The 24,302-nt window shown below is 36.0% G+C and overlaps 1 protein-coding gene across 21 annotated transcripts in view; it reads left to right on the forward strand.

Annotated features, from left to right (window-relative positions):
* NRXN1 (neurexin 1) overlaps positions 1 to 24,302 on the forward strand; it is a gene marked incomplete at its 5' end in the record, with an annotated part of 727,448 nt that overhangs the window by 314,521 nt on the left and 388,625 nt on the right. For 13 of the 21 annotated variants that reach the window (XM_084260960.1, XM_084260962.1, XM_084260959.1 and 10 more), the window contains 2 exons: positions 526 to 552; positions 22,612 to 22,734. In XM_084260960.1, the coding sequence (XP_084117086.1) occupies positions 526 to 552; positions 22,612 to 22,734 (150 nt within the window). The remainder of the gene's footprint in view (positions 1 to 525; positions 553 to 22,611; positions 22,735 to 24,302) is intronic. The other 8 variants (XM_084260947.1, XM_084260953.1, XM_084260956.1 and 5 more) reach the window with 1 other exon arrangement.

Here is a 24,302-nt window from a genome sequence, read left to right on the forward strand (position 1 = left end):
AAGTCTATACATTAAGGAAATGTAAACCCACACAACCCTATTTATAAGCTCGGGGAATGAGCTTTGTATTTGACTACTTAGTTTTTGAAGATCAGCCTTTGAGGTATACTATACACAAGTTGTCCAAGATGTCTGATTGTGGCCTGGCTTGCTCTATGACCCATTGTGACGGAGCACTTTCTAATTGCATTGAGAGAAAATTACCTGTTCTTTCACAGATGGGGAGAAAGTTGCAGCCTGCCTCAGTTAAGCATCTTTGACATTTAACCCTGATTTTTTTTCACTTAGATTTGTCACCATGTAGCTTTGTTTGAAATTGGCCATTTTTACCCTATTTGTCGTTTCTATTTACAAAGATTTATCGCAGTATATCTGGGTTATAACAGTATGTAAAGACTGATGATATGGAGTGGCCATATTTGCATGTGTCTGTCCCCGGAAGGGTGGACTGTGATTTTATTGGATGTCTGCAGCTATTACCTTGAAGGATAAATTTTCATTTTTCATCTATTCTTCCCCATCTAGACTGTATCAGGATTAACTGTAATTCCAGTAAGTGCCTATTCAAACTTTTTAAAATGTTATTCCACCATTATAAAATATGCAAACTAGATGAAAAAGATTGTGGACAGCCTGCAAGCGCTTGATTATTTATTAATGAAATGTGATGATTAATTATCATTGTGTAAAAAGTCATCATATACTCTAGTGTGTATTGTTTTGTCCTTCCCATAGGATATAACTTTTAACTAGAATATAAAAAAGGAACCATTCTACAGGTTGCAAACATACCTAGAGGAAATGGTACCTGTAGTACTGTATTATTCAAGATGCTCTATTTTACTTAGAGTAGCCATAGAATTTTTGAACTTGCATTTCTAATAAGCTGTCACATATTTCCCCCACGTCCTCCTCCTAGCTTTCTTGACCTTTTACCTCCAACTTGTGGTGAGACTGTTGGAACATAATTGTCCATAGTACATGAATTTCTATTTTATAATCCTCCAAGACAATTAACTGTATTTACTGGCTGCTTATTATGCAATTGGGTTTGCTAAATCTTTGTTTTATGGAAATGAGCACAGTAGAATAAGGACATTATTAAGACTGAGAATAACCATGTTTCTATGATGATTTTTTACACTCTAATCATGTAAGAAACCTTAAATTGAACAATTTTTCTCTGTGATATGCATGTTTATGAAACAGAGGGAAACATTTGCCAGATGAATGGACTAAATTTTAACTTCTCTGATATTATTTGGATTAAGAGGCTATATTCTGAAAGGAGAAAAAGGACTGTGATTTTATTTTGAGTCTATGGAATTCCTGAATGGTGTCAACAAAATTATTGATAGTAAGTATGGTAGATTTGAGTTTTGGGTTGCTTTTTCTTTCCCTTCCTAACAGGTTTTGCAGGCCAGAGGACTGGATTGATTCAAATAGAAACAAAGCTAAGCAACAAACCACATAGGTAGAATTTGTAATTGATAATAGTTTCCCAAAAGACACTAATGTAACATTCCATAATAGCTTTGTAGTTCACAAAGAAAAATAGAGAACTGCAGTTACTTATAAAATGTCATCTGCTAATAGATTCTGCAATTAATAACTTTACAAGACAAAAATACAGCATTTGTTTTAAAAAGCAAAGTTTTCTCGGTGCAAGTTTTAAATCAAAACAACACTTAAATCCAGACAGTTTTCAGTGCAGTAAAGGAAACACTTGCGGGTACTAAGGCATAAAGATAGCTTCATCATATTAAAAAATAAAATTATATTATTATTCAGTAACTGAAACAAATATTTCCACTTGCCAAAAACGTCCATTGTCCATTGCCAAAAGGTATAAAATCATGAAAAATCTTAAACATTTTCCTGGGCTGTCACATCGCACTGGTTTTTGTTCGTGATGAAGCCCCAATTAGAAAAAGATTTCCAAGTGTAAGACAAGCAGGTTTTTGAGCAGAAATTTAATGAGTTTGCCTGCTGCTGGCAAATTCCTTCTTCCTCAAGAAAAGCAATATTGCTTTTTTCTTAACTTCCTTAATAAAATTAGAAAATCCCTCTGTAAAGAGAATTACTAACATTAAAAAAAAAAAGTAATAAAGCCACAATACAATGGATGATCTGGGTTTTTAATCTATTTTGGACAAAATGAGGTGTCATAAAAATAAATTAAAATGATTTCTAGGTTCCGTTTTTAAGCAGGTTTGGGATCAAAAGTGAACCTGCAAATACAGAGTAAGTAATAAGCCTCCAATTAGAGGATTGTAAGCAGGAAAAATATATGTTCTGAATTGAATTTGCACTTACAAGTTGTTCTTGGTCTCACACAGAAGCAGCATAACCTCTGTACAAAATGTCCTTGGTATCAAATGCTCCTGAATTATTTTTCTTTACAGTTTCTTTGTAGCCTTTGTGTTATTAGAAATGAATTTTCATGATTAGTTTCCTCTCCCTTTGGTGCTTGTGTACTGAACAGACTTTTTGTGAGCTTTCGGTACGGTAAGTACTACAATGCTTTCTTATCAGCACTCACTGTAGTCTTTCAACAAGCAGATAACGTTTCATGAGCAATTCCTGTGTTTTAACTTTTAGATTATGAAGAATTATTGCTCTTAAGTAGTCCTTAGAAGATGCCTGCTTATTAGACAATACAATGGATTTTAGTGGAACACACAGAGTTAATTTCAAAGCAACAGCATCCAGAACTTGAATCTTAATTTGCTAAACACTGTAGTAGTTCAGTAGCTATCTCTCTGGACCTACTGAGAGCTGGATGTATATCAGTCCTGATTTGATGTTGATAAAAGTAAATCTGGTTTTTATGTTTGAGATTTTTTTTTTTTCAGATTTTCCCATTCTGTTGCTTAGAAGTTAGTAATCTTAATATAACTTCACTGTTGGGACTGAAATACTGTGTGTTGTAGCTAGACCAGTAACAGAGTTTAGGCCAGGGTGAAACTATCTAGTTTGAATTTGGAGACGCAGCTTAAAAAAAAAAAAAAGTAAACCCAAGCATAACCAAAAGTCAGTGTTTTCCTCAAGAGAAGTAAAAGAAAATATGAATGTAAAAATCTCACAGTGAATTGTAAACCTAGTGAATAAAATACTGTAGTTCCTCATCCCCTTTTCCCTTGAGTGCTGCCTGAAACCTGACTGCTGCTGCAGATCAAGTGACCTAATGTTGGCTGGTCAGAGCTGAGACTTTGGTACCAATGTGTTCCAGGCTTTGTCATGCCTTCATGTTCAGCTAATGACCTGCGTTGCAGAAGAGGTGGCATTTTGTGGTCTTCATTATTTGAAATACAGATCTTTAAAAAAGTTAATCAGATGTCAGGTCGCTGCTAAGGTTGTGTCTCATTGACAGTGTTACAGAGACTGTTCATGCCATTTTGATGGAGCTGAGTGGCACACTAAAATCAAACTATTTTTATTTTGTGCTAGTTTATGAGATTGGTATCTTTATAAAACCTTACACTGCTAGAAATTCTGTCTCGCATCAACCAGAAAATACCATTGCTGAAATGTTGGGTTTGTACATCCTTAAATCACTTCGTTGTGTTTATCAGACCTGCAAGCTTATGAAACAAAACTGTCTGTCAGGCACAGAAATAAATGATCCTTTTAAACTGCAAGTATATATACATCAATGTTGAGGCTGAGGCATCAGGAGAAAAGGGAAAACTTATGAACAGAAATGGCTACGATAGCTTTGGTGTTAGACTGAGGAATTAATTTCAAAATAAGTCTGAGGTGACTGGTCTTGGTTCAAATAACAGGAATGTGCAGCATTTTTTGGCACTAGTTCTGTAAAAAGAACTGTAAACTGATTGCTGTACAGTTAGACGTTATATAAAATTAATGAGCTAATCCTCAAAAATTGCCTAAGGAAATATTCTAAAAAATTTAAATTTAATTAAAAACATACACTTCTCCCTTTCAGAGAGGGAACTAATTGTTACCCTTTAATAGCAGACTGCATAGCATAAATTACAAACATCAATGAATTCTGTTGAATGGGATTTTTCCCTAGTATTTTTTAGAAACAGAACCTCATCCCATAAAATTTACATGGGAGCTCAAGAACAGTTTTTTTGATTACTTGTGAAAAAATACAGATGTACTGTATTTCCATATTTTCACTCTCTTAATTTGAATTCCCTTTTTCCCAGTTTTAATGCTTCTAAAACACTAGCATCTAAAAAATTCCAGGTACCTTTAACTCTAGAGGCTGCTGGTTGTTATGTGCAGTATGCTTTTTTCACATGCACGAGCAGTCTTACATGTTATTTCATCTTTTTTGGGTTTCTTTTTTTTTGCATCGCTATCATTTCTGAAAATAAATTGTCTACATTTTTGTACAAGTCAGCAGAGTAGGACCATAGGATTTTTATTAATTAATACATTATACATGTAATAATGTTAGCTGGTAAAGAGCTGGCTCTCATTTCTGAATCTGATACTTAATATGCAGGATGATTGCTCAATTAATGGCACATGTTGGTACAGAAATGATACAGGTCAATTCTCTGGTACACAGTTTTGCCTTCTGTAGGCAATAATTCATAGAGTAACCCCACTGAATTCACTTATGCTCAACTGTAAGACTGTTGTAAGAAATTAATAAGAATTGCAGAATGTTAGGAAGCAGAGTGCATGTACACTATTCCCCAGGGAATGTATCAACCTGTTTTGCTGAGTTTCTACCGTACCAAATTAGGAAAAATTTGCTGGACTTTGAGGCTTTTCTGTTTGTCCTTCTGGTTGTATTTGCATGCTCCCCTCCTTCTATGTCTACCTATTTTTTCATCCATTCTTTCTATCCTTTATTTTTCCTCTGTGTCCAGTTCTGGGCTCCCCAGTTCAAGAAAGACAGGGAACTGCTGAGGAGAGTCCAGAGGAAGGCTATGAGGATGGTGAGGGGACTGGAGCATCTCTCATATGAGGAAAAGCTGAGAGAGCTGGGCTGTTCATTCTGGAGAAGTCCGAGAGAGGAGCTCATAAATACTTACAAATATTTTATTGGTAGTTGTCAAGATGATGGGGACAGACTCTTTTCATTGGGACCCAGTGACAGGAAAAAGGGCAACGAGCTTGAACTGGAACACAGGAAGTTCCATCTCAACATGAGGAAAAATTCCTTTACTCTGAGGGCTACAGTTCACTTATAACCTGCTTCTGGTCCTAGGGAGAACATCTTGGCTTTTTAAATGAAAAGTCATAAATATGCAGTAGGCATATTCCAGATGCTGAGGCTCCAAAATATCTCTGAGAAAGGTTGTCTCAGAAAGTATATCTCTGCTCATTGAATGAGTGTGACTTAGCTGAGAATGCTAGGGGGAAGTTCTTTACAGAGAGAGTGGTGAGGGGCTGGAACAGGCTGCCCAGAGAGGTGGTGGATGCCCCGTCCCTGGAGGTGTTCAAGGCCAGGTTGGATGGGGCCCTGGGCAACCTTGTGTAGATCCAGGCCTGGAGGTTGGTGGCCCTGCCTGTGGCAGGGGGGTTGGAACTCTCTGATCCTTGGGGTCCCTTCCAACCCAGACTATTCTGTGATTCTATGATTCTATGAATGCAAAGGTAACCATCAGGACCACTGCTGACCATTTTTCAGATGCTTTGCATAGCATTCTTTGGGAGTTTGTGCTGCAGAATTGCATCTGTCTCTTCCAAAGTTTTTCATTTACTTTGAAATTGTGCTGTTCTAGCCCTCTTTCCTGTCTACTGGTCCTGCTCTTGCATTGCCTATTGCTTTGCTGACAGCAAAAATGTTCAAGCATCCATGTGGTGAATTTGACTAAAGCAGTGACCCATTAGTAAAATCGATAATTTCAAGTTGCTGCAGTTTCCTGAGCACTTTTAGTATGTGGCACACATGGCTACCTGCTGTAGAATAAACAGGAGAGGAGGGAGGTAAGGAATGGTGTGGAGTGAGTAGAAAAACCACCACTGGCAGGGAGAGGGGATTGCTTTTTTTCGGCAATGCAGACTTGTGCTGTCCCAAAGTGAATTCATCCAGCCTACACCTAAGAAAGAACATCCTGGAAAAATACATGTTATTGACAGAAAGGCAGAAACATCACTTTTTGACTTGTGAAATGCTTAATCTGTATCAGTTACAGAAGAGATACTTGAGACATCTGAAGGGAAATGTTGGGAGGGTTTCTCAGTAAATGGCTTTCTCTTTGGTTATATACATCGCAATTCTTTTCCTTATCTCCTGAATTTGTCTCATAAAACAAGCCATAAGCAAATACCTGAGGCCTGGAGGCAAATCCATTGAGCAGCAAGAAGAGGATACGCATTAGGACATGCCAGCTGAGGGGACCATTTCATATAGATGTAGTTTGGCTTGAGAGAGGATTCTGAGAAGGTGACAGTGGAAGTATATTGGTCTTCTGATTGTCAGCTCTCCCCCTTAACGGATGACTTAAAAAAAACCCAAACCCAACAGTTTTGTGATATATCAGTTTCTCAGCTAAAATCTATGCTTTGGTAAACACAGAAGTCATAGAGGGAAATACTCAGGTTATCCAATAGACAGATATTTTTGCCCCTTGCTTATCCAGTTATAGTTTTTAAGACAGGAAAAAAAAAACAACTTGAATTAATAAGGTACATAAGCTAGTTTGAATCAAACTAGCTTATTATAGACAAATCTTGAGAAGAGTCTTGCTCATACATACTTTGACAATACCAGCAGTGAGACATCCATAAGTTTCCCTCCAACTCAGGCCTGAACCTGCTTTGCTGGGACATGGGTGAAAATCATCATATTAACATACCAAACAAAAGCTCAACCCTTCATTGGAATGAAAATAAGTGCATTAAATTTGCTGGCTGACCATTTAAGTGTCTGTCATATTTACTTTCTCCCTACTGACAAAGCTTTCAAGGTTGACTGCTGGAGATTGAAGGCTTTGCTCCATCAGTGCTTCCAGCCTACGTGAAGGACAGCAATAAAATTTATTTCCATGTCTGCATCTTACTTACTGCATATAAAACCTCATCTGTGTTTGCTTTTTCTTAGCTAGCAGAGGGGAAAATTGCTATTAGTCTTCTGGCAGACTATCAATGAAATATCATTTCAAGTTCTCTTGAAAACAGATGTTTTCCCTTTTTGTGTGTATGTTTCTTTCTTTTCAGTCTTTTCATCCATCCTATTTTTAAAGTCCCGCATTCTACTTATGCTACGTTAAAGATATAACTGATTTTACAGGGGATTCAATAATCAAATATATAATAGGAGTGTATCTGTGGCTTTCTTGAGGCACAGTGATATGCTCTGCAATAGACAAACACAGTAAAAAAGGCAACAGTAAAAGATTAAACATATGGTTAAGTGAATTTGAAAATTCATACAATAAGGATAGTTCCCCTAATTACTGGTGAAAAAAATCATTAGGTACATGTTCAGATGAAGACTCGTGGGGTTTTTTTAGCACTGCCATGTAAATGTTTTCAGAAGCTATTTTAAGATTGCTGAAAAGCAGTAGAATTTTCAGCTGTGATATTTCAATATACAGTTCTATTTTATGAGGTCAGACATAGAAGGCCAGGTATAGATAGTTTTCATTTTTGTGTATATGGGGAACTGTATGAATCAGGGCTATGGTGGGTTGTATATCAGCTGGCTCTGAGCATTGGTATGCTGCCAAGGTACTTCTAGCAGAGCCCGAGGGCATGGTCTGGAGTTGACTTGAAGTTGTTCCCTCTGAAACTTCAGCCTGAACTTTTAGAGGGGAACGAGGAGCAGGAGATCCTCCAAAATACTAAATATGACAAGAGGACTCTTGGAGGATAGGAACGAAAAGGTTGTGGCAAGCTTATAACCTCTCATTTTACCAACAGGGACAAAGCAGCCTCCAGGATGTGCTAGATCTGTAAGAATAGATTGCCTTGAATTAATAAATCCTGATTTATATGCAAGGGAGCAGTGTGCGTGTAGCTCACACTGGTCCTATCAAATCTTTCATAACATAAAATAAAAAGTTCCTAAATTTCTCTTGTTTTACTTTTAAGTTTTTTTTTTCATTTAGCTTTTGAAAAGGAAGATGACTTAATCACATTTCAGGATTGGTGATTTAAATTATCCTTACAATTTTTTTCATGACAGAAAGTGGGTGTTACAGTCTAGTCTTACAGGGATGTTGAGGAGCATTCTAATTAGTAATAGCAAAGCAATTGAAAGCTATTTTCTTCTGGAGAAGAATATATAAAAGATAATGTAACATCCTTCATATTAGTGAACTGGGATGCAATGGCAGTCATTTCACAGGAAAGCTCTGCTACCAGCTGGTCCCACAGGAGCCTCTGCTGACATTTATAAATGATTGAGAGAAAAGAAGGAGCACTGAGGTGGTAGTATTTGCAGATGCAATGAGATTATTTAGGAACAACAAATTAAATGCTTCGTGTGAGGGTTTTTGAAGTGTTTCAAAATCCTGAATGACTGGATAGTAAAACGGTCAGCGGGATTAAATATAAATATGTACAAAGCAATTCATATTGGAATAAGTAGCCTTAATTATGCAAGCAGAACAATGGAGTCTGTTAGCACTGAGCTGAAGAAATTGTGCAGGCATTGTAAATAGCTCTTGTAAAACAGTTCAGTGCTCAGAAGTGACCAGAAATCCCAAAGGATCTTAGTAGCTGTGGGGAAAGGAAGTGAGACCAGAAGAGAAAACAGCATTATGCTGTCGTGCAGGCTTTGTTTAGCCACATTTTGAATGCTGTATGTGTTTTTAGTTCCTGTTCCTCATGATGAATAGGAAAAATGCAGTGTGTTGCAACAGAGAGGATTCCAGGTACAGATTGTCTTTCCTACATGGAGGAGCGGGGCAAGATAGGAAAAAGAAAAAAATAAGATTCTTAGGAGAATATATTTTTATAAAAATATGATTACAGCTATGAGAAGCCTCAAGAAGTTAATATGTAGTATGAAATTGAATTAAAGGACTTTTTGTGATAAGGCAGTTCCTGTAGCTCTAGTAGTCCCTCGTATGTCAGTCACAGGAAGCTGTGACTGTATTAGAGTAGTAATTACTATATTTAAAGTAATATACTATAAAAGGCCCTCCTTTTCTTAGCTGCTGTTGAAAGCACAGTGCTGGACTTTTGGTCTCACCTAGCAAGACCATCGTCATGTTTCCAAACATTTTTTTTTTGAATGGAAGAAAACTTTGCCATTGGTATTAAAGTTGATGGTCTAGATGTAGTCTTAGCTCAAAAAGTCTGTAAACTGCTAGCTACTAGAAGCTAGTAGTTTTTGCTGCAAATAACTATTTGACAGCAAATAACTAAGGGAAAGATCCCTTAATAGTTTTGTCTTCTTTAAACATTAATTCCTTGTTATTGTTGAAAGCAGAATACAAGAGAATATAGAATGTGTGTGTGTAACTTTCAGTGCAGCAGCTTTTGCCTTATGCACCACATCCTCTCTGATTTTGCAGCTTCTTTTCCTAATCATTTTATCACTAGTTTCTATCCTATATTCAGACCAAACAGGAAATTGCTAGTGAAAGTTACGTATCAATCCATCATCAGCTGGGTTGTATACAGTCATTCTTATCTTTGTAGTCATATATTTCCACATAGATGGCAGCAGATGACACAAGCCAATATTTCAATAAATTCACAAAAAACCCATTCTTAATTAATTGATAAAATGAGTCAAATTAGAATAAATCATTAATTAATTTGACTATTTCGTATGCACTAAGAGTTGCTAATTTTTTTTTTTTTTTTTTTTTACTTAATACCAAGAGTTTTCTGGCTCTAAACTTTTGTCTGCAGCTCTTTCAAAAGAAAACTATTGCTAGCATTCAGAATTAAGAAAAAAATTACGGTAGTTCAGTACTGCTTAGCTCATAGTGCTTTAGTATGCTCAGATTAGGAATACTATCAGACTTAATTTATAGATACCTTTATTCACTTTTCACAGTATCTAAGAATTAATGCTATTGTGATGCTCACTTTTTAATACTTTTATGGAAAACATTTAGAACTGCTTATAAATGAAAACTTTGTGGAAAAATACAGTAGTCTTTCTATTATATGTTTATAATTTAAGGAGGTTTTTTTCAGGTAATAGTGCTCTAGGGTTTTCTCCAAATAAATCTGTCTTAAAAGATACTAAAATCATAAATAGTTTAGTCAGAAAACATTTAAATATATTAAGAACATGTGTAGGACATTTCTGAACATGATGCCTTATTGAATCAATGTTACTGTCTTATGTCCAGAACTTTTCAAGGAAAACCAAGCAAATTGCCATCTCTCTGCAGGTAGATACTGCTTTCCTAATCAACACATTACAAGCTCCCAGCCATCATTCTGTCCTAATAAATACTTGCACAGAAGTCATGTAACGAATGTTTGGGCTCTTTTTAATTAAATGGATACACACTGGTAAGAGTCAAGGGACAGGGGAAATGCAGAATCAGAGAGAGTGAAATTTGAATGGGATGTCTGGTTCTCACCAGCACAGCCAGTGAACATTGCAATAGGTCTAACATACATTGAGGTGAATTGCCAAGTTTCTGTCTGTCCTTCTCATATCAATAAATATTGAGTCCAATACATTTACATGATAAAAAAAGACCAGTCAACTTCTGTGAGTCGGATCAGGTCCTGTTTCTCAGTTTGATGTTATTAGGGAAACCAAGTTGCTTAGGGAAAACTTGACTACCTCTTACTCAACCAAAGAGAAAAAAAAATGACGGGGGAAAAAGGGCTACCAAATTAATTTTAATTAAATTAAAAATATTCTGATACATTCATACATTTGTAGTGCTGGAAGTCTCAAATAAACCCCTGGTAAGGAATTATCTTACTCCTTAAGCTTTAAGATCAGTGGGATCTGATTATAAACAATGTTGAACATGCACTGCATATAGTGCTCTAATGCAGAAGTAGAGTTCTCTGCCTATTTGCATAAATACAAGTTCACAGAACCTGGCTTCTGAGTTATCTGTAGCATTTTGAAGGGTCCTCCTTTATTGTGTCTGCAGAAAATATTGTCCAAGTGAGTATTGGTTTTAGCTACGTGACTGATTCAAAAAGGTGGGCTGTTTCACTTCTCTGCAGCAAGTGATCATTTCAGAAGTTCAATCTTGATGAAGAAGTCTAGCAAGCACGTAGTGACAATATTATTCTCCATTAAGGTTATGAGAACAATAATTCATTTTTTCAATGTGCTTTTTTTTGAAGAGCTAATAGTGTTAAAAGCATCTACCCAGTTCATGTCACTGATGAGCAGTTTCATATATTAAAAACACTCTGTATCTAGCACATTTTGCATTTGCGTCTATTAAAATGCATGAAATATCTATCATAACATTTTAAGCACTCAGTAGCTTATTACTGGAACCACATAACTTCTTCCTTATTATCTCTTCTTGACAATGACTTTAATGAATTATATTCAGCTAGTTGTTAAAATTTCCATCCAAGCACATTTCGGTTTTGGATGACATGTCAAGAGGTTAACTTATGCTCCCTTCCAGCTGATTTCTAGGCCTCAATCCATCAGACAAGTCACTTCAAAGGAGATATTACTCTGTTGAGTTGAGACATCAAGATAAAGTTGGCTTTCTGAGATGCAGTCCCCTTTGGGAAGTGTGCAAAGAATTCTTCAGCAGTTATTTGTCTAGGCAGTATTGAAGCAACAAGACACAAGATGAAGACCAAGACATGGAATGAGAAAAAGCTATTAAAGAGAGAGTTGTGATTAAATTACCTTATACTTTTTCTTTTTGTATGATTTCTCATTCATTTTATATTCTCTGAGAATTTCTTCTGAGGAGTGAAGTGCATGAACGTAGAAATAACATTTCATTAGTTAGAAGTTCCTCTCTGCACATTAAGTCTTTTCTTGCTTATAGTAAAATCTGCCTGGAAAAGAAACACCAAATAGGTAAGTCAACAATTCCACCTTTCACTCACATACCATGAATTGTTTATGTGTGACCTGTGGAAATCAAGAATAATAGGTATTATTCTCCTGTTCTAATTTTACAATACTTTAAGCACTGTAGTTGCTGACTGTAGGTAAAAATTACCTGTTGAATCTGTGTTGTGGTTACTGCTCTACTTTGAATTATCCATGCATTTTTTGCTATGTAACGTTTCAGCAGCTTGAAAGCTTGTGTGCTGTTTCCTGGAAGGCAGCAATGTAGATGTACACCACAGGATCTCTTGGGAAGAAGTATTCTTGTATCTCTAGCTGACGTGTTGCAGATGATAGAAGACACTTGGGAAGTCAATTGACAAGCTAATCAGCTATGAATAAGAGCAGCACTGGCTAGAAAAGACTCAAATGTGGAGTCTCAATTTCCTAAAATTAAATAAACTGAAATAGAGAGTGTACCTTAAGCAAGTCCAAATAGGAACTTCTGTCAAGAAGCTAACTTAGGTTTTTTTGATAACAAAATTGTGGTTCACTGACACTGAGCACAATCCTTGAGATATCAAATGACAATAGAGTATTTGAGAGATTCCCTCAATGATGAAATCAATTCCATCTACTCAGTTTTATAAGTCATTCTATTTTAGATTTAAACAGGCATGCAAGACAGACCAAGCAACAGCCTGGAAACGACAGATAGCCAAAGGTGCTTGACTGTACGTATTGTTAACATGCAAATGCTTCAGCAGTCATAATTGCTAAATGAAATTCTCAAAGTTGGAAATGAACAATGAAAAAATAAAACTAAAACTCAGTTTTGTAGATTACACAGTTAACTTCAGTTTCATTTAGCCACCACAAATACATGCCTGGGAAAGTAATACATTAGAAGCAGCTGAAATACAGTATGAAAAGTTGGATGTAGAATGCAGAAAAAGGCATTGTTTACAGAAGAGAAACACACATTGGTCTTTTGGGTAAGAAATTACATGAAAAAGCTAGAGGAGTTGCTGAAAATTCACCTTTACTAAAATACCATTTTAATCTTTCACAGACTGTCTCAAACATGCTTGGTATCTAAGACAGTAGAGTACTTATGTTCCCAAAAAAATCTTTATCAGAATAAGTATGTATTTTCTCTATTTTAGGCTCAGGAATCCTGAAAAAGTATGTCTGAAAAAACAAAAAATTATGTTTAAAAATAACATAAATTCCCTGATAATTAGTATTCAGATTAGCTTCTTGCAGATAAGGAATATCAGGCAGAATTCAAAATAAAAAAAATATTTAAAGAATATTTACATTTTTGACTACAATTTCAACCTGAAAATTTCAAGGTCTTTTTCCTTTAAAATAATTTTTATTATAAAAAAAATTAAAAATGCTGTTAATGTGCATGTTTACATATTTACAATAGTACTGGAGCATTGAAAAATCTAAGATGCAAATTCTCTTTATATGGCCCTGCTACTGTTAACATGCTAAAGGCTCTGCCCTATGGCCTGTGTCAAGAATCTTAAATTCTGGATAAAACTCAGTGCATCAGAACTGCTGGCTTTTCAGAAGTTGAGAAGGTCAGAAAGTAGTCATGAATTATTACACTGTAATAACAACACTTTGCAAGCAGAAACTTGGAGCAAGAATGACATGACATAGTGAAGAAGAAATATACAAATCAGAAAAAGTTTGGGTTTGTAATTATTTTTTAAAGTCGTTTATGAAAATAAGCATAGGCCGTATGTGTCAACTATTGTGTAACTTAGAAACAAATCAGAGACCAACCCCGTAGCCATGAAAGTCACTTTACAGAAGAAGGATCACCCTTTGTATTCATCTATTTGCAATTCCTGAATGTAATCTGAAATGCCCATTTTAGTGTGCCTTGCTTGACTCTCGTCTACATAGAAGCATCCAAGAATAAGCGGTGCTTTTCTATTTATGATAAGTGTGAAACTATTTTAAAGCATTTAAATAATAATCGACAATCACAAATCTTTAAACATTATTCTCTTTACACTTAACTAGGCAAAATGTTGTAATTAATTGTTTTGTTTGGTTGGTTGGGGTTTTTTTTTTAATAAAAAGGGATGTGAGTGTGAGACGTAGTTGTTATATATTTTATAACAGCTGTGCCTTGGAATGAAGACACCTGTAAATTGAGGAGCTTATTCTTAAAATAAAGTCACAGTCCAAATTCTTTTCCTTTCTGTTCCAGCTAGTTACCAATCTGCTTATTCTTAGGCACAATGTGCAAGTTAAGAGGGTAAAATGAAATTTTTAAGTGTTTTTTTTCCTTATGTTAGTTTTTCTGCAAACATAAAGGTAATGTGTGTTATAAAAAGGTAAATTATGGAGAAGCATACATAAGTTGTGCTTACTTATATTTTAAAATATACTTCAGAGTTCTGACAGCCGTGGTTTGATATAAATGGGCACAGTCAATATCAAAGTCAGAGAAGCTAATTTGTGATCAAAGTTGTTTCTGCTTCTTTCCAGTTGTCAGTTATAAACTAACCAAATTAAAACAGATTCTTCAATTCTCTCAACAAAAAAAAAAAAACCTCACAAAAAACCAAGTGTGTACCAGCATTTTCTAAACAACAAAAAGTCATTGTATATTAGGTTATTTTTCTTGCACAAGGTTTAAGTGGAAAGGAAGAGGGCAGGATTAGCAGTGGAAAACAGTAGTAGCACAGATTCTTTAGACTTATAAAGGGTGTCTGCACCATCAGGGTACACAAAGGTATCTGCTATACGTGACTACACACAGGTTCCCTGTACCAGCTGTGTATCTCAACTCTCTTTGTATTTATTAGCTGATGGACAGCGATTTGCAGATCTGTGATTAAGGTCCACATTATCAATGTTATTAAGACAGCTGTGTCATGGTGAAATCTTTGTTCCAAGTCAGGATACCTTCAAATCGCTTGGGTTCTGAGGAGATAGCAACATTCCTCTGGAAACTGGGGCACTGTATTTGAACAGTAATTTGTAGAGATGATGTCTAAGAAAAAGGAGATTGCCAGGTGTATCACTCTCCATTTCTTAGAAAGCTACAGGAATGCTCTCACTGTTTCTAGAAATCCAGGACAGGAAACGTATGTGTTTCTGCCTTCATGTTTTGTAGGGTTTGGGGCTTTTGGTTTGGATAATTAAGACAAGAATGAGTCTGCGAAGGTGAAAATCTGTCTCTTCCTGGGAAAGGAGGAAATGAACTTATCTTAGGATCACTTTTTCCCTTAGCTAAAGATCACATCTCTCACACTATTGACAGAACTCTGAATTCACACAGGATTAATGAAGGTTGGACATCCTGGATGCCATTAAAGTCATATCAAAACACTGAGTACTTACTTTTAAAAAAGTTATTTCCTGTGTTGTTTAAAATTGGATGTCATGTTAGTCTTGGTACTATTTTAAACAGGAGTTGCCAAGTTGGTTTTTATGGAAAAAGACCAAATGCTTCCAAATGAATTAGACATTCTTTTCTCTTCCAGATTTTGTTTAATAGGAAGGAGTTAAAAGGGGATTTTTAATTGAAACTCTTTTTTTTGGTGAAATAGCTGATTTCCTAATGTCCTGCAGTAGCTTAAAATAAAGCCAAAGAATTTGACTTGCAAGTGTGTTAAGTGTGCCTTGCTTATTAAAAAAAATCATGCTTAAATATATTCAGCTTAAAATTCTTGGAATTTTTCATTATAGCAGCCAAGAGAAAAACAAGATTTCTTGAAAGTCACACAAGTGGTTTGTGGAAATGAATTTGCTGAATCCCTATTGAGACTCCTAGGCTTTGGGTGAATTATAAAAAAATTATCATGATTCAAGGCAGGATATGACCTTACAGTGTGTTTGTAATGCTGCACGTTCTTTGCAAGTGCACCTTCTTTTTACCTGCAGTTAAATACACAGTAAATAATCTTGCAGTGAAGCTTGCTTCAAATTAGCATAGAACTGCCATGTATTGAAAGTTCACGCTCACCCTACCTACAGCAAAGTCAATTGTCAAGTTCAACATAATTTCTGAAAATTTGCTTGAAAATGTTCATCAGTGAACTGAAAAAGCAACAGCCTTATGTTTCAAGCTCATTGACTTTGCTGTGCTTTAGTTCAGGGCCTTGGGGTAGATTCATAAAACCTTTAGTACTCTTAGCACATTTTCTGATAGTCATGATCCTTAGAGAACGGTACAAAAGAGAAACTGCACTCTTACTAAAAATAAAGGGATCGAGCTGACTTCTGGTTTTAGCTTTTAAAAGGTACTTTTCTTTCATTATTTCCAAGAAGAATGAAAATCATATGCCCACAGGGCAGGTTTTGTCTCACTTGTTTAGATATATGACTTAGAAAACTAAATTAAAATGCAGCTGATTCCTAACAATAAATATTTTAAGTAACATGTTGATAAATGTCTCTAGCTGGGATAGACATTTCATGATGCAGTAACAAAATCAGATTAATCCTCTCAGGCACAGCGATTTCAGATATAGTTATTACTGCCACTTCTAAAACTTTTTTTTTCTTATTTTTAAGAAATATGGTTCAACCCAATTAGTAACCAGTAAAACACACTTCCCAGTTTTGAGAGCATATTTATGTGCAGGACTTGCAACTTAAAAAGTTTGCTACTTTATGGTATTTCTTTCTCCAGCTTGGTGAAATTCAGTAGTGGTTCTCGTTCTGTTTGTAGAGAACAGGCTTTCACAAGACCGTGGTTTATCATCAGCGCCTTTCCTGGTTGCAACCAAGAATCCTTGGGTTTAATTTAGTCCAATGCATCTGTTTACATTTTGCCATCCCACTTTGATCCACTGGCTCTATGTAGATACTTAAATGTCATCAACAGTTAATATCTCACAGCTTTAAAGAAATTAATGGATAAGTATGTATGCTATCGCACTCCACATTAAGTAGCTTGCTTAAGGGAAAGGAAGACAAAGTTGGGAAAGGGGAAATACAGAGCAGCTGTGACCATGGGCAAGGGAAGCAAGTTCACAGAAAAAAAAAGAGAAAAGAAACAGGCAAATGACTATAGAAAACTTTGTGTCCTCAGACCTGAATATGGTGCTTGATTCCTGGATTGATTGTTTTTTTATATCGCTCTATGGATATATCTTCCCCGGTGCATTCACTGTGTATGCTGGTTTTCCTCACTAGCGAGCGAGATCAATATTCAATGCGGCCTCTTTGTAGTTTGGTCATGTAGAGGAAGCTGACAGCATTTTTGAAAGTACCTTGTTTAGCTTTCTGCATTTCTGTATGAGTCCATGTACAGAAACAGATTTAATATTTGATGTCTCTTACTCAGAACAGTATAAACAAATCTATTCTACAGATGAAATGAAGACTAATGAATTATATTAGCAACTTCTAATCTCCTTCATTTTAATTTCTAAAATGTCAACTTTTGTTTTAAAAAGTCATAAAAATACCCTAAACTGCCAATACTTTACCCAAATTGCGAAAAGCAATTTTGTCTATAATAAAGCTATTGTGGGCTGGAACATTTTGATCAAGCAGCACAGATTGATGTGTTTTTCTTGATATGATTCAGTGAATGTGCTGTTCCTGTGGAACTTTCTGAACGAGTCTGTTAGGAAGAAAATACAGTTGGCAAAATTTATATTACCCACAATAAGCCTTTCTCAATTTATCAATTAACTTTAAATGATAAACTGATACACATCATTGATCTTTAAAAAAGAAGAAACATGCATACTCAGGGAAATTCAGGATGATGCAGATGCAGTCATTTAAAATTCAGTTATTGTAGTGAATCAACTGTATTTTTAATTCAAGTTTACAAATGAGTGATTTGGAAGACCAGAATTGTTTCTGCAGCCAACCACCGTAGGAAGGATAATGAAGATTAAGATGCTTTCCTCTATTTAACTTGTGTTTATGCACCTAGTTCTGGAGGAATCTTCTCTGAGCGTTTTGTGCTGCAGACTGCTGTACAATATAGATGCCTCAAAAGGTTTGCACTGTGGCTCAGAGACTGGCTGCTTGTTGGAAAAGAAACCTGGATTTACAGGCATGCTAGATTTGCCCTGGAAAACAGGATAAATGAGATGGCACAGAATTGTCTGGTTCTGCATCAGGTATTTACAATACTTCTAGGTGTCTCTCAGAGCCACTCAGATGGCTTTACCTTTCAGCTTGCTGTGTATATATATGCCTTAACCAGAAGACTCCATCCAAAATCCTGGTATCCGTGTCCAGAAAGTAATATTCTCTATTAACTGGAGTGATCTCAGGGTTTTTTTCCTTTTGTCCACTTACTATCTCAAATTTCAAATGGAAAACGACACCTGCTATTGATTGCTGCAGCATGCATAGTTATCCATCAGCAAACTAGTCTGAAACCACTGCTGCATTTCATATACTGACCCATAAATAGATAGTAACGGTTTGCCTGTAATTGGCTTGGGTTTCACAGGTTAATAGAGCATTCACTGAACCATCCCGTCTCCCTTGCTAGTCTCTATTTACTTTGTGTTTCTTTTGATACTTCATTTTTGAACACTTTTTGACTGCTGAACTTGGTGGTGAATGGCACTGCAAGAGCCGGAACAATCCCTGTCTTTGGTTCAGATGACTACTTTTGAATGTTTGGTACAATGCCAAAAGCTAATATCTTGTTTCAAAGTCACCAGTTTGTTTTCATGATGTTCTGTTCAAATAGTGGATTGAAAAAATATTCCAATTTAATTACAACAGGATATAAATCTATAAAAGAAAAAGTAAGTATGCAGATTACCATCAGTTAAGAGGCTCTTTGAATGCTTGGATTAGGCAGTACAAGTTCCTCACATGGTAAAGAGAAAAGGAATATCCAGAAAATATTTAGAATATTCATAACACAGAAAATTAGACGTATTTTTTCCTCTTTTGGAGGTTTATACTTTTTTCCTGTGACTTTAAAAAGGACCAAGGCAGTTAGGTTCTAGCTGAGGTGCTGGAAACAAAGTAAGCTCAACTTTAAGTGCCTTAATAAAGGTATAACTTAGGGTGCCTGGGGCTTTACACTTATATGTCCTAGTTCATAATGAGTTGCATCAAGATTTGTACCTTTATCAGCTGGCTGCACAGTCTGTATTTTCCCATGTAAAAAGATGGTTGTACAAGCAATTACCTGCTTTCAAATGGATGTGCAGATTTTACTGGTATGATGGACTATGAGCAAATTGTGGGAGCCATAAAAGTGCCTATACTTTTTTATTTGCTACTATCTATTCACACTAGGGATGCATAAAATCTAGTAGTTATTTAAGCCTTTAAAATGGGAAAAGAGCCGAATATAGACATTGATAATAAATTTCATACTTAAGCAAGAGGAGATACTTAGTGTATTTTTGCAGGTTATAGTCTGTCTCTGAAAGGAAAGGTTTATAATAAAAGTATTGGTGTCTGAGAGAATCAGTAGCTCAGGAAATAGAAAGTGCTGGATACGTGAAGCAAATTAACTGTGTCCTTTCTAGAAAGGGACAAATGAGTTCCAGGGGAAAGACAGCATGGGAAATAGGAGTGGAGGGACATAGAGTTGGAAGGGTTGTATCAATCCATAGAAAATGTTTTTAGGGGGGTTTTGTTGTTGTTTGGGTTTTTTTGTTTGTTTTAAATTAGGGCTTTTGCTTTTCTTCTCATGAGGAATATTTAATGATTTTAATGAAAAGATAATAAAAAGACACCCCCCCCCCAATGGTGGCAATATGCCAATTCCTACTTAAAAGCAACAGCACTTTCTGCATTGTGATTTAAATGAAGTGGAACCAGATTAGTATAAAGTCAGAATAAGACTTGAGAGCAAATGATATAGTAGGCTTAGATTTATGGTAGATTCACAATAAACTAGAGCACTATAAACCAGGACAGAAAAAGAGTCTGAACTGTTACAATCTCAATAGTATGATGATTAAATTTGTTTCAGGTCAATATATTTAAAAGCCATTGAGGGAAGCGCTAATATAAACTATCTTTAAGGTTGGTCAATGCCATTTAACAAAATACGTTGAGTTTCTTTCCTTCCACTGTCCTTGTATTTGTGTGGTAGCAAGGACACCGTGGTTTTTTTTGTGTTTAATTTTGTCCTAAATCCACTGCTCACAAGTTCAGTTACTGCTTTGATCTGCAGTAGTATGTTCTTGGCCAGGAGCTGCCCAAGTGCTACTTTCTCTGCAGGAATGGTGGGCATCTGTACTTCTCCATCCACCTCTCTAGCTGCCATGGAAAACTATACTAGTTTGCAGAGATGCAACACAATGTGACAGGTACATACACAGTGGACACTGGGACTTGCTATTTGGTAGTTCCTTGCACTCTTTATGACAAAGCAAAAATCTCTGTTAGAGTTCAGCTTCAGGAAAGAAAAGCCTCTTTTCTATACAAGGTAGCTAGTTTCTACAAGGCCAGAAGTGTTTTCAGTGTATTGCTCCCATAGTGTGTTTATGTGCACCCATGTCCCTTTCATAGTCCTTTCACCATAGTTCACCTTAATCCAGTTTTGGATTGCATGCATTGCAAACAAGGACAGCTCACATGTAGTTCTTACTCAGAGTACTCTTGCAAAGGGAATAGACTGATGCATAAGAAAACATATATTTAATTCTGCAACAGGAAGAGTTTTCAAGTGCCTAACCATTAAAAGATAATAGACATAGTTGCCTATGTGAATGTGGCCAGACAAGTCAGATTTGGTATTTATATACACTGAGGCACCTTTGCGTGAATGGGACATTACAGAGGGCTGTTATTGTGAGAGCAAATTAAAATTGCATATGCTTTTGGGTATTTGAGAGATCTGTGGTGAGATAAGGGAGGCTAAGTAGTTCAACTACTTAAAAATATTTTAAAAAATTTTAGTTAGATTAACAAATGAAGAAGGGCTAACGTGTTTAACATAATGGTAAGTGATATATTTCTAGGCAGGCCTATTGAGCCTCACTGAGATTTTTACTAAAGTGCCTTAAGCATTTTGGTAATTCCATCCTTTGACTCCCAAATGTAGTTAGAAATTGCTTCCATTGAAGCCCCCAATAAAATATAGAATAATAGCAATTGCTTAAAGAACATTATTCACTGCACCTTTATCAGTGTCTCCAAAGACAACATTATTCACTCAAGCTTTATGCCAAACTGGCCTTTCTCTTGTCAGAGAAAGTAAACACATAAGGAGCAGATAATGCAGGTAGCTGACATCAGTGAGTACGTATACATCTCTTTCTTCTGCATTTGCACACCTTTCCTAACCTTGTGTCAATAGAGAGGCACAGAAAAAGCAGCATGATATTATCAGAATCTCACTGCCTTTTCTGTAGCTAGTATTTTAATTCCTAGAGATCCCTTGACATGCTCAAAATAACAACAATTGCATATAAAAGCAGGGCAGTCAACCAGCAACAAATAAAAAAATGCTGATAGGAAATGGAAAAAGTCTGAGATTAAAACTGTCCAATATGCTGAACAGCTACATCAGTGTCTTTTCCCTCTGTGCAGTCTGAAGTCAGAGCAGCTTTGATTTTACACAATGTCATATACTCTCCATTTGTTATTAGACCTCTTCCATCACAGTTAGCCTGCACTGAGTGGAAAAGAATCCAAAAAGAAATGTGGGAGAGTTTCAGAGCCATTGGTATATCCCTTTTTTAAAAGAAGGCTGAAAGATGGGATATAATCACCTGGAAAGATGTAGTGGAGATAATTGTCTGACTCTGTAAAACCCAAATATTTCCATACTTTATTATACAACTCTTTTAGTTATCAGCAGTTTTTATTAGGCCGTTGGAACTGAAAAACAGTCCATGGAAGTCTCAATCTTGGAAGAACACAACTTATTATTTGCAAATTAACTTTAACTTTCAGGTAGTCACCACATAAATCCGAAAACTCAGCACAGAAGTTCATTGATTGGTTCAGTGCTTGGCCAGTCACCCACTCATATCAGTGGTAGCTCACAATCGGGATTTTTCTGTCTCTCCTTGTACAACAGTGCAAGGGAGAATTTCCATACTAATTATCTTCTGAGATATTTTTCTCTTGGTATTAAAAATATCCTCTTTCCTAGATTTGTGCATACTTCAGTTATTTCAAGTACATTGTGTAATAAACAGGACTATACTTGCTTCTAAACTGTTTGTTGTAATGCTTACAAAAATATCAGGTTACCAAAACAAATGAAAAAGGAAATGAAATACAATGAAAAAGGAAAGCATGGTTTGGAGGTTTTCTAACATCAGAAGGTACTGGATCTGAATGTTAATGGGTCATATGGATGACAGTGTAATAGATGATGTTCTGTGGAGTCCTAATGAACAAACATAGGCTGAGAAGTTGACATAGGTTAAGAAAAATATAAGACAAATGCACGCACATTTACCACTTGTACCTTTCCCCCAAACTGTTTTTAATGAAGGAGCAGAAAAGCCATTTCTTAATGGCTTGCCAAGGACTGGAAAGGAATAACTGAATCCGTGTTGACTGTGCCTGTTTATAACAACCTGGTTCGATAAATGTGCATATACAATTCACTTATGTAATAGCTCCAAATTTTGAGGTTTGCTTATACTTTGTAATTTTCTTGCTTGATGTGACTTTTAACATTTGCCCAGCCAGTCTCTCTGTCTCTCTGTCTCTCTCTTTCTCTGTGAGGTTCACATGTAAACTGATTTAAAGATTGCATAATGACTGTTTGGCATATCCTACAGGCAAAGGTCCAGAAACCCTTTTTGCTGGCTATAACCTCAATGATAATGAGTGGCACACAGTGCGTGTGGTGCGGCGAGGAAAAAGTTTAAAGTTAATGGTGGATGACCAGCAGGCCATGACAGGTAGTGTGGCGTTGTGAGTCCATGTTACTGGGGGGAAACACAAAGCAAAAAAAAACAGCATAAGTCAAATGCCTTTATCTGAAAGCAACAGATACTTTTTTTTTCTTTTCTTGGATAAGATCAAAAATCCACATTCTGCATCTTGAAATACTGCTGCTACAAGTGCATTATTACACTTGATGTTAATGTTACACTAACGTTGCTGTTGAAATTAATGAAAACCTCCATGCTGACTTAAATGAATGTTTTTGTACAGTAATTGGAGAGAAGTCATTAGATACATCGCTAATGAGGAGGCAAGTAAAATGCTTTTGGCAACACACTGAGTTTATATTAAGGTTAAACTCTAAGTCATTGCTGTAAGAAAGAATTTCATAAATGTTTGAAGGATATTCTATTGTGTTTTAAATCTTGCATCAGCTGGCCTCAATAATTCAACGTTAGGCAACAGGTTTTTCTCAAATACTAAAATAGTGGTTGAGATGGGAGAACGAACAGGGTGTGAATGCTAGCAGACATTAGAAATATACATCCTGTGTACATATTTTTTGAAATTATAATAGAGAAGACTTTTATTTTGCTCTGTTAGGTAAGTGTTGTTAGTAGCAACAGACCTGGCTTCTGTCCCCAATTCCTTCCAGAATACAATGTGCCTAATTTTGTGTTAGCTGTTTGGTATGTTCCTTTGTTTTCATGTAGCATTAAATGGCTTTTGTCATTCACTTTAAGCTTTGCTAACAGGGTAACAGTTTTGACTTCTTTAAAAAAAGAAAATACCTTCTTTAGTAGTCTTTCCTCACCTCAGCAGAACAATGAAGACCATGACACTGGTAGAAAAACAATTTCTTTGTATTCATATAGCTGCAAAACCACACTTAGCTAGAATCAGAAATTACTAATAGATCTTCCAGATGTGAAACAAAAGTTTAGGCTGTGTATGTGATGATGCTTTGGATAATTCTCCCATGAAAGCATGGATTTTCTTTCTGAAAATCAGTATTTAGTACTGGAGGAACTGTACTGAAGAATATCATTGTGCTGCTTCAACGGTAACTGAAACAATAAGATTACTTTGGGGACATTTTTCTAGTTAGAGGAAGTCCTTTAGGTCTGAATAAAACATAGGGTCTAAAACCAAATGGAGATTTTGTGGGCTCCTCATGGCAGATTTTCTTTTTATTTACGAATACTACAGATCACAAAACCACCAAAAAGTGGTGTTTTCACCATTAGGTTCAGTTCCAGCTTCTCAGCATAGCTTCAAAAAAGTTCAAAATATATGTGAAAGATTAAGATGAAAACAGGAGATTTTTATCATACATGGTCTAGTCCAGTGAAGTAATAAGTAAAGAACACAGGACCGCAAGTTCTGGTAATCACTCACCTTTGCAGGTAACTATAGTTACTATTAAATACCATGGTCTCCAATAGCTGACACACAAACAGGCTTCCAGGAGAGGTGGTTAGTGCCACAAGCCTGTCAGTGTTTAGAGAGGCACTTGGACAATTCCCTTAATAATGTGCTCTAACCTTTGGTCAGCTCTGAAGTGGTATGACAGTTGGACTAT

The sequence above is a fragment of the Gallinula chloropus genome (assembly GCF_964237585.1).
Source record: "Gallinula chloropus genome assembly, chromosome: 3".
NCBI classification, from domain to species: domain Eukaryota; kingdom Metazoa; phylum Chordata; class Aves; order Gruiformes; family Rallidae; genus Gallinula; species Gallinula chloropus.